Here is an 11,270-nt window from a genome sequence, read left to right as displayed (position 1 = left end):
ATTAGATGTTCAACGACAACTTTTGGAGGTACAACGATCTACATTGATTGAAATACAAAAAATAAGAACTGGTCATGGATACATTTAGATCATTGCAATAAGATTTTTCATAAAAGGAGGTAAATATTTGATTAAAAATTTTAAATGTTTTTATTTATATAGCAGAATATCTAATCAAATAATTTTTCAAATAATTTTTTTTGTTACAGCACATGTAATGTTACAAAGTTGTGCACACTAGTTGTGCACTTCGTTTTGTGCATGTACTTTGTTTGTTTTTTGATTCTCAAGACTTTGTCAATTTAATAATTGATAGGAAGAACAAATGGCAATAGAGAGCGAATAAGTAGGTGAAAATTATAATAAAGAAAACAGTTATAATAATTTAATACAAAGAGACGCAAGAGGTGAGAATGTACAGAGTTTCATATAAATAGTCTGGAAACATATATAAAAGTAAAAATAAAAATAAAAACAAAAATAAATATAAATAAAAATAAAAATAAAGATAGCGGACGTTTCGGCTCTTGGTTCGAGCCTTCTTCAGCGCAAAGATATAATATTAATAAATAATACGGGACATACAATGAATCATAATTATTAAAACGAAGAATAAATATAAGTTATGACGAGATCGCAGAGACGTAACGTTAATAATCGCTTGTCAAAAATATTGGTCTTCATGGTAAAAAAATATGTGGAAGCCTTTATTACGCGAATGTAACAGAAGTAGAACAGTGGCTCGACAACAGTACCAAGTGCAGTCTAAAATTGGCACCGACAAATTATAGATATTAGTATTATAAAAGGATGAAAAAAATAAAAGTACTTACTAAGACACTGTTCTACTATGGAACCAAAGATGGAAAGCATACAGCAAGCTTCAAACATAAAATCGGTTACTGTCAAAAATGAAAGTGAGAGGCACTTATATATGCTCCAACGTGACTTTCATATTTTCGGTAGTTTGTTTATAATGTCATGATACAAAGACGATAAACTTTCTGTGTCTGTCTGCAAATTTAAACCATTCTTCTGTCTTTTTATAAAGAGCATTTCTGAGATGAGTCTTCTATTATAAAAAGAAGTCTCATCAAGAACCTGAACGTCATTCCAACGAAAATCATGATCTCCTTGCAGTCTATGATTAGTAATGACAGAGCGAGTAAGATTTTTATTAATATGTGATCTATGCTCTGAAATTCTTGCCTTTAACATCCTCGATGTTTGGCCGATATATGAGGCATCGCAATCGGAACAGTTAATCTTGTAGACTACGTTTGTTTTAGAGTTGGTGGGAATATAGTCTTTATGAACTTTAATAAACTTGTTTAGTTTATTCAGGCTGGTATAGGCAAGTTTTACGTTCAAGTTGTTTGTAACACCTCTGAACTGCTCAGTGACACCCGGCAGATATGGAACTGTAAAAAACGTGGAGGAATCGTTTGATGCACTATGATCATTGCGAACACGACCATTAATCAAAAATCTTAGCCGTTGATTCATGACTTGAAAAACAAGGCTCAGAGGATATCCATTGTCCAGAAGGATCCTTACAACAAGGTCAAGATTCTTATAGTGAAAAGTCGGATGCGATAAAGAGAAAATCCTGTCCACGAGACCGATTATCGTGCCCTTCTTTTGGCAAAGTGGATGTTGAGAGAAATAATTCAGATATCTGCCCGAAAATGTGGATTTGTGAAACCAGTCAAATATTAGAACGTTATTATTAACAATTATAGTTACGTCCAAGAAGTTGATTTTTCTGTCAACCTCTAGTTCATAAGTAAATTGCAATCTGTCATGGGAGGAATTAAAAATGGAAAGAGTCGAGTCAATTGAGTCTGTAGGAACAGTCATTAAGATGTCGTCAACATATCTAAAATAAAATCGTGGAGTAAATCTTAATATATTCCATGCTTTCTCTTCTAAGTCCTGTAAAACTATGTCAGCTATGATAGGTGATATGGGAGATCCCATGGGGGTGCCGAAAGTTTGCTTATAAAAAATGTTATTGAAAGTAAAAAAATTGGAGTTTAATACTAGTCTAACTGCATTTAAAAACTCAAATTCCGGCAAACCACATGTGTTCTGAATAAATCTCCATCTGCTCGAGACGCTGGAAAGAGCCAGATCAACCGGAATATTCGTGAACAGGGAAGTCACATCTAGTGAAATTAACACAGAATCGTCATCAATGTGAATATCAGCTAATTTATGTACTAGATCGAAACTGTTATTTATGTGACTAGGAGCGATAGGAAAGTTCTTAATCATGACCTTGTGCAAAAATAATGCAAGGGAATAGAGAGGGCTATTAATAGATAAGACGATGAGTCTGAATGGAATGTTAGTCTTATGGATTTTTGGCAAACCATAAGCTCTAGGTAAAGTCCCATCGGTAAACAGAAGAGATTTGTAAATGGCATTAGAGATGTAGCCATGATTTTTCCATCTCGATAATAGCCCTCGTAAGCTAGAAATCAGTTTTTTTGTAGGGTCCTTCTTAATTATTGTATAAGTATTCTCGTCTCCAAGCAATTGCTGAACCTTGTTTATATAGTCCATTCTACCAAGTGCCACCGTAACATTCCCCTTATCTGCGCGTGTAAGGATGAGATCTTTATTCTTTTGTAGGAAATTTTTTGTAATTGAATAGAGGCGTGTCAACCATTCATTCTGTGAATTTCTAGGATAAGAAAAAGAAGGGATGTTTTTAATCACTGATTTCGATTTGTCTCTAATAGAAATTCTTAATTCCGGAGAAAGCTTCATTAAGTTGCATTCAATGTGTTTTATGAATTCCGTAGTTAAATTGGGAATGTTAATGTGAGGAAGACTAAAATTCTCCCCAAGTTGTAAGAAACTTTGAATTTCCGGAGGAATATATACGTTCGATAGATTGACAAACCATTTATCTTTAATCTCATTCAAATTAGAATGTGAATTTGTATATATGTTAGGATCAATTAGAATTTCACAGATATTATTTAATGGTAAATTGTTCCTATTGAATGACCATTTAAAGCGCTGTAATGAGGCAGAATCATTATCAAGAATCGAAGGATGTAGATGACAATAATAGTGAATCGGTTTGAGACTATTTATACTGCGTTGTTTTGAAAGCAAGAAATTAAATTTTTTGTTTAGTCTGTAATTATTATTCAGGTAAAAGCAAAATAAAGGGCGGCTTTGACTATTGAAAAAATAATTACAGACAGACACAGGTAAATTTCTATAGATATCTGCACATAAATGGAACATTCTCTCATAGCTTTTTCTAATGAAAAAATAAGTATCCCTAAGTTCAATACGTATTAGTTTATTGCGAAAAGTCTGTAACATGTTATTAAATAAAAGATTAGATCTGTGATTATGATAAGAAAATTTAAAATTTGACAGTAACCGGTCTATATGCAACGGAAAGATATTATGCGCAATACATCGTCTTAAAAAATTGATCTTGATTCTATTAGATATAATGGATTTCCGAAGCCTGATCCATGATTTAAGAAGTTTAGTGGCTTCGTGGCTGTAATTTACATTAATGTACCGGAAGAAAGAATTTGAACAATGTCGCATATTTCAGCCGGCGTAAATTTAACAAATGTTGTGAATAGCTCTCCTAAATTTAATAATTGATAGGAAGAACAAATGGCAATAGAGAGCGAATAAGTAGGTGAAAATTATAATAAAGAAAACATCTAGTACATAAATTAGCTGATATTCACATTGATGACGATTCTGTGTTAATTTCACTAGATGTGACTTCCCTGTTCACGAATATTCCGGTTGATCTGGCTCTTTCCAGCGTCTCGAGCAGATGGAGATTTATTCAGAACACATGTGGTTTGCCGGAATTTGAGTTTTTAAATGCAGTTAGACTAGTATTAAACTCCACTTTTTTTACTTTCAATAACATTTTTTATAAGCAAACTTTCGGCACCCCCATGGGATCTCCCATATCACCTATCATAGCTGACATAGTTTTACAGGACTTAGAAGAGAAAGCCTTGAATATATTAAGATTTACTCCACGATTTTATTTTAGATATGTTGACGACATCTTAATGACTGTTCCTACAGACTCAATTGACTCGACTCTTTCCATTTTTAATTCCTTCCATGACAGATTGCAATTTACTTATGAACTAGAGGTTGACAGAAAAATCAACTTCTTGGACGTAACTATAATTGTTAATAATAACGTTCTAATATTTGACTGGTTTCACAAATCCACATTTTCGGGCAGATATCTGAATTATTTCTCTCAACATCCACTTTGCCAAAAGAAGGGCACGATAATCGGTCTCGTGGACAGGGTTTTCTCTTTATCGCATCCGACTTTTCACTATAAAAATCTTGACCTTGTTGTAAGGATTCTTCTGGACAATGGATATCCTCTGAGCCTTGTTTTTCAAGTCATGAATCAACGGCTAAGATTTTTGATTAATGGTCGTGTTCGCAATGATCATAGTGCATCAAACGATTCCTCCACGTTTTTTACAGTTCCATATCTGTCACTGAGCAGTTCAGAGGTGTTACAAACAACTTGAACGTAAAACTTGCCTATACCAGCCTGAATAAACTAAACAAGTTTATTAAAGTTCATAAAGACTATATTCCCACCAACTCTAAAACAAACGTAGTCTACAAGATTAACTGTTCCGATTGCGATGCCTCATATGTCGGCCAAACATCGAGGATGTTAAAGACAAGAATTTCAGAGCATAGATCACATATTAATAAAAATCTTACTCGCTCTGTCATTACTAATCATAGACTGCAAGGAGATCATGATTTTCGTTGGAATGACGTTCAGGTTCTTGATGAGACTTCTTTTTATAATAGAAGACTCATCTCAGAAATGCTCTTTATAAAAAGACAGAAGAATGGTTTAAATTTGCAGACAGACACAGAAAGTTTACCGTCTTTGTATCATGACATTATAAACAAACTACCGAAAATATGAAAGTCACGTTCGAGCATATATAAGTGCCTCTCACTTTCATTTTTGACAGTAACCGATTTTATGTTTGAAGCTTGCTGTATGCTTTCCATCTTTGGTTCCATAGTAGAACAGTGTCTTAGTAAGTACTTTTATTTTTTTCATCCTTTTATAATACTAATATCTATAATTTGTCGGTGCCAATTTTAGACTGCACTTGGTACTGTTGTCGAGCCACTGTTCTACTTCTGTTACATTCGCGTAATAAAGGCTTCCACATATTTTTTTATCATGAAGACCAATATTTTTGACAAGCGATTATTAACGTTACGTCTCTGCGATCTCGTCATAACTTATATTTATTCTTCGTTTTAATAATTATGATTCATTGTATGTCCCGTATTATTTATTAATATTATATCTTTGCGCTGAAGAAGGCTCGAACCAAGAGCCGAAACGTCCGCTATCTTTATTTTTATTTTTATTTATATTTATTTTTGTTTTTATTTTTATTTTTACTTTTATATATGTTTCCAGACTATTTATATGAAACTCTGTACATTCTCACCTCTTGCGTCTCTTTGTATTAAATTATTATAACTGTTTTCTTTATTATAATTTTCACCTACTTATTCGCTCTCTATTGCCATTTGTTCTTCCTATCAATTATTAAATTTAGGAGAGCTATTCACAACATTTGTTTGTCAATTTATTTTGTATTTATTATTATTATTTTGTATTTATGTTATTTAGATATAAGATTTTTTTACGTAACTAGATGTAATAAAAGTATTTTGTTTCTTTAAAATAGATTATAAGTGACACTTGTGATACATAACTAGATGTAACAAAAGTATTTTATTTCTTTAAAATAGATTATAAGTGACACTTGTGATACATAACTAGATGTAACAAAAGTATTTTGTTTCTTTAAAATAGATTATAAGTGACACTTGTGATACATAACTAGATGTAACAAAAGTATTTTATTTCTTTAAAATAGATTATAAGTGACACTTGTGATACATAACTAGATGTAACAAAAGTATTTTATTTCTTTAAAATAGATTATAAGTGACACTTGTGATACATAACTAGATGTAACAAAAGTATTTTGTTTCTTTAAAATAGATTATAAGTGACAGTTGTGATATATAACTAGATGTAATAAAACTATTTTGTTTCTTTAAAATAGATAAGTATTATGATACATATAAACGATGTCTTATTTAATTAAATAAAAAAAAATGAAAAATATTATTTTATTATTATATATATAATAGAATTTAATCAAATAAATATAATCTTTTACGATATTTAATAATTATAATCTTTAACGATATTTTCAATTAAAATCTTGTTGTATAATTCGTTCTCGAATTTCATTGTCATTTAAATTTTCTTCTACATTGTATATTTCAAGATTTCTTTCCCTTTCATCTAATTCATCAAAATATATTTCCGGTTGCGAGACATTGTAATGTTTTTCATCTAATTCATCAAAATATATTTCCAGTTGCGAGACATTGTAATGTTTTTCAATATTTTGAACTGCAACATGCATTTACAATAAGAGCTAAAATAAATTCTATAAATTAATATTCTCAAATATTTTAAAAACATGTAGTTGCTATATATGTAAATTACAAATTACACTACCAGAGAATTCTGGCGAGTAATGCAAAGCTCTTTCCTTCCTCAGGCATTTCCATCTTCCCTTCAACATTCCAATGGCTCGTTCTACACATGATCGAGCTCTTACGTGAGCATTAGTATAACGAGCAGAAGGTGATCCTTCTGATTGCCTTAATTTTGATGTCATCAAGTAGCGTAGTAGGGGATATCCGGAATCTCCTATAATATCAAAATTATAACACTTTATTTGTACATATATATATTACCAACATTAAATTTTTTTAAATTAATAACTAAAAAAAATTATACACATTTGTAATTTATAATAAACTTAAAATAAGTTTAAATACTATTATGTTTTAAATTAATAACAATCTTTTAATAGAGAGAGAGAGAGAGAGAGAGAGAGAGAGAGAGAGAGAGGAGCTTTACCTAATAACCAAGTATTTATTCGTCCATTTTGAAACTGCTGTTCTAAATGTATCGAAATATGGGAAGCAATCCAAACGCGTGCATCGTGAGTCCTTCCTCCATGACCACTGTTTACAGCAAGTATTTTTCCATTTAAATCACTGACCTTAAAAAATATTTTTAAAAAATGTTATATATTTTTTTTATGATTATACTTTTACTATTAAAACAAAAAATGGATGAAGTTCCGAATAGGTGAATCCTCCGATTTATTTGAGACTATACTATTTTTTTGTATTTTTGTGCGCTGATTACGAATATGATAATGAAAATTTGCGACTAGGTCATTTTCAAGGTCAAAACTCCAAAAAATTGAAAAAAATATCACTTTTTTGACATTATTTCGATAAATATTCATGTATTAAAAAAATGTTTCAAATAAAAGTTGTAGTTCTTGTAAAAATATATCATTTATGTCCTATACATTTTTTGCATAAAACTGATAGTTTTCGAAAATAATAGATAAAAGAAAAGATCCTCTCTCTTTGCACTAAGAAACATGAAAGAAAACATTAATATATTCTTCGTTCTCAGCCAAGCCCGGAGTCAACGACTAGGACGTGACAAAGAACTGACACCATTTTTTTTATTTTTATACTTTTTTTTGTATTTTTGTATTTTTTAATTTTTTTGTATTTTTGTATTTTTTAATTTTTTTTACATTTTTTTTCTTGTATAGAATTTATATTTATTAAATCTTCGCCTTACTAAAAATCTGATGAGTCTAAAATATACTAAAAATAGATACAGAAAAGATTAGCAAAACCCCTACGCAAGGTGTGTGTGCGTATAGAATTTATATTTATTAAATCTTCGCCTTACTAAAAATTGATATTAAAATATACTAAAAATAAATACAGAAAAGATTAGCAAGACCCTTACGCAAGATGTGTGTGCGTATAGAATTTATATTTATTAAATCTTCGCCTTACTAAAAATCTGATGAGTCTAAAACAGAGCTCGGCAAGAACTGCACATTTCGGCCGATTTTCAGCTGGCTCCGCCTAGCGCGTCCCCCCTTACCTCGCCGTCCCGCGCAAAGCCTACGAGCCGCTCGGCGCTCAGGAGCGGGCGTATGGCAATAACTTTCCATGTCACCCATGAGGTACTATTGTTGACGCGTTTTTTTGAAGTGGTATCCTCAGTAGACCTAATCCACTGATGAAACGACCCTTTAACTAATTGCACGGAATTATAAATAATAATTGATATGATGAATATTTATGACTTTCGGGATTTTTTACAAGCGAGATCAGGAACATTTATTTGCATACGGCATGTAGCGAATCGCATAAGACGTGATAAACTTTATCGTCTTATGTAATTAGTTAAAGAGTCATTTTAATCATCAGTGGATTAGGCCTACTGGGGATACCACTTAAAAAAAAAACGCGTCGATAATAGTATGGGTGACGTGGAAAGCTATTGCCATACGCCCGCTCCTGAGCGCCGAGCGACTCGTAGGCTTTGCGCGGGACGGCGAGGTAAGGGGGGACGTGCTAGGCGGAGCCAGCTGAAAATCGGCCGAAATGTGCAGTTCTTGCCGAGCTCTGGTCTAAAATATACTAAAAATAGATACAGAAAAGATTAGCAAGACCCCAACGCAAGGTGAAAAGCATATTACGTTTAAAAGTTATTTTAAATTCTTATAATAGATATTAGCTATATCATAGGCGGGGGGACTTCGCCCCCCCTGTACCCCCTTTTCCTGCTCCTACATTTGCCCCTCGGGGGGCTTCGCCCCCCAAACCCCCCTATAATATGCCCCCGACCTACATTGTCCCCAAGTCGTTTTAACCCCAGAGTCTTTTGTCCAAATTATTTCATCCCCAGAGTTTTTTCGAAGGAGCTTCTGTGTACAATTGAACGATGTGCAACTTTCCGTGTATACCTGAGCGGTGTGCAACTTAGCAGTGTGCAAATAATTGGTATCCAAGTGCGCCACTCCCAACTTAACATATACCGTCATTTACCTATTTACCACTAATTTTAGTCTTTAACGTCGATTTTCTCGAAAATTTTTAATTTTACGCGAAAAATGTATAGAACATAAATGATATATTTTTACAAGAACTACAACTTTTGAAACATTTTTTTGATACATGAATATTTATCGAAATAATATCAAAAAACTGATATTTTTTGCAATTTTTTGGAGTTTTGACCTTGAAAATGACCTAGTCGCAAATTTTCATTATCATATTCGTAATCAGCGCACAAAAATACAAAAAAATAGTATAGTCTCGGAGGGTTCACCTATTCGGAACTCCACTCCAAAAAATTTTTGATTCATATACTATTAAAACGTTCAATGAATGATAAAGTTTTCGATTAATATATAGATGTTCCCGTTCTGTATTTGGAGGCCAAATTGCAACATGAGTACCGTCGATAGCCCCTATTACACCTGGAAATCTATAATGAACTCAAAATCTAAAATATGAATAATAAAAATAGTAAATCAAAACAATTTTTTGTTGTAATAAAAACTACATAAAATATTAAACAAACTGTCTTTTAACAGATTCGATATCACGATGTTCTGTTGGAAATTTAATCCAATTTCTCATAATCCGATTCAGTGCTTCTACGACACTATGAATTCATCCCGATATTGATGCTTGGCACATACTAGATAAAAAATCCTGACCGATTCGCCGTTGGTATGAACCAGAAACAAAAAAATTCAAAGTTGCTAAAATCTAAATATAAAATAAAAATATTTGTTTAATTAATATATTCAAAATCTTACAAAAGATAAAAATATAATAAATTAATAAATTAACAGTTTATCAATTATTATATTCCTTTGATAAGTAAAGTACCTTCAACTCAGAGAGAATTGCTGTTGATTTAATACTTTGTGGCATATACGGATGCAACTCCATACATAGTTGCATTACCGCCTCTCGAGATAATCTAAAAATTTGCATTCGTAAGGTATATCAATTAAAAAGAATTGTATATACATAATTTTTATTTAAATAAACTTAAAAATAAAAAAACCATTTGATATAATAAATATACACATAACCTATTCAATCAATAAAAAGGATATGAAAATTATAATAATAAATAATAATAATTATTACCTGTATATTTCTTGAAATCTTCTTTCCGGAATGTCGAAAGGATTTTGAGTATCGCGTAAAAATTTTCGTACAATACGAAAATTATTTCTTCCGTTTCTGTTTTCTTCGTTAAAAATAACATACCATGCAGCTGCCATTTCGAACGACTCAGCATTTCACATAAAATTTTCATTTTTCACGAGTTTAAGTAAAATTTTCTACTTTTCATGAATTTACTTAAAAGTTTTCACTTTTCTTCACTTTCATTAATTTACGCTAGGGGAAAAGATTCATGATCGATCTCCAGGTGCCCTTGGCTAAGAGATAAGCCGGTCAGCGCGACTTCTAAGAAACGTATTTTCTAAGAAGCATATTTTAATGCTTGGCGCCTGTCAGATGGCGCAATATACCCAACACATTGTCAATAGACCATGTCATTTCAAAAACAGAATATGATGCGATCACTTTTCCATCGCAATAAATTTTTTCATGTGTTCTAAGGCAGCTTGCTAATCTTTTTATCAAATGAGGAAAATCAAAAGATGCGTTATATTTTTTTTCATTATATATAAAAAATGGCCTCATCGTATTAATTCCGAGTTGAGAATAAGCGCTTTGATTACATGTACCTTGATCGCATGTTACAAGTTGTACATCAGTACTTGTTGCATTCAATCTGTCTAAATATTCTTTCAATAATATTATTATCTCTTCTGCTTTCATGCATTTTCCCGGGAGGAAATATGCTAAAGGCTGTCGCCATGGATGACGCGCATTTAAACTGTCTAGACAAAATACAAATACGCATTTAGATCTTTCTGATTTTCTTCCTAGAGGTCCAAGATCAATAAGACCTTCTATTTTATCTAGATTTCGCGAATATTCTTCATAAGGTTTTATGGCCATTTCGTCTCATTTTAAGGCACATACTCTTTCCTCCATTGGTATTTAGGAAATCTTTTCCTTCAATTTTTGAAATACAAAGTCACAAAATTCTGGCCTTATATCATATTCTTCCAGCCATCTTTTGATAGTTCGCTGCCCGGGAAAATTACAACCTCCTTTTCTTAAGCGACAAAAAGCAGCAGCTGAATAATAATACAATTGCCTTGATAGATTTTTCTCTTCTTCTGTATACGGTGCAT

At 31.9% G+C, this 11,270-nt stretch overlaps 2 protein-coding genes across 2 annotated transcripts; both read right to left on the bottom strand.

The window, feature by feature from the left end:
• Nucleotides 1–951: 951 nt before the first annotated feature.
• Nucleotides 952–2,568, bottom strand: LOC112639614. The gene has a single exon (XM_025414172.1). The coding sequence runs from the start codon at nt 2,566–2,568 to the stop codon at nt 952–954; it is 1,617 nt and encodes a 538-aa protein (XP_025269957.1).
• A 3,725-nt stretch (nt 2,569–6,293) lies between these two features.
• LOC112639613 lies at nt 6,294–10,447 on the bottom strand. Its single transcript, XM_025414171.1, has 5 exons — nt 10,147–10,447; nt 9,880–9,973; nt 7,016–7,160; nt 6,608–6,802; nt 6,294–6,499 (listed from the first exon to the last, which is right to left on the bottom strand). Exons 1-5 carry the CDS (start codon nt 10,281–10,283, stop codon nt 6,294–6,296), a joined length of 777 nt encoding a protein of 258 aa, XP_025269956.1. The 5' UTR covers nt 10,284–10,447.
• Nucleotides 10,448–11,270: the final 823 nt, after the last annotated feature.

Source organism: Camponotus floridanus, unplaced genomic scaffold (genome assembly GCF_003227725.1).
Source record: "Camponotus floridanus strain SB8 unplaced genomic scaffold, Cflo_v7.5 scaffold79, whole genome shotgun sequence".
Lineage (NCBI taxonomy): Eukaryota > Metazoa > Arthropoda > Insecta > Hymenoptera > Formicidae > Camponotus > Camponotus floridanus.
This window is presented reverse-complemented; position numbering and strand designations above follow the sequence as displayed.

What these genes read in the sequence shown, in the direction of transcription:
- LOC112639613 (XM_025414171.1), bottom strand. Translation starts at nt 10,283, where the DNA reads ATGGCAGCTGCATGGTATGTTATTTTTAACGAAGAAAACAGAAACGGA. An exon ending in CAATTCTCTCTGAGTTGAAG is followed by an intron (nt 7,161 to 9,879) that starts GTACTTTACTTA and finishes ATATTTTTTAAG; the next exon opens with GTCAGTGATTTAAATGGAAA. An exon ending in AATAAATACTTGGTTATTAG is followed by an intron (nt 6,803 to 7,015) that starts GTAAAGCTCCTC and finishes TTGATATTATAG; the next exon opens with GAGATTCCGGATATCCCCTA.
- LOC112639614 (XM_025414172.1), bottom strand. Translation starts at nt 2,568, where the DNA reads ATGGACTATATAAACAAGGTTCAGCAATTGCTTGGAGACGAGAATACT.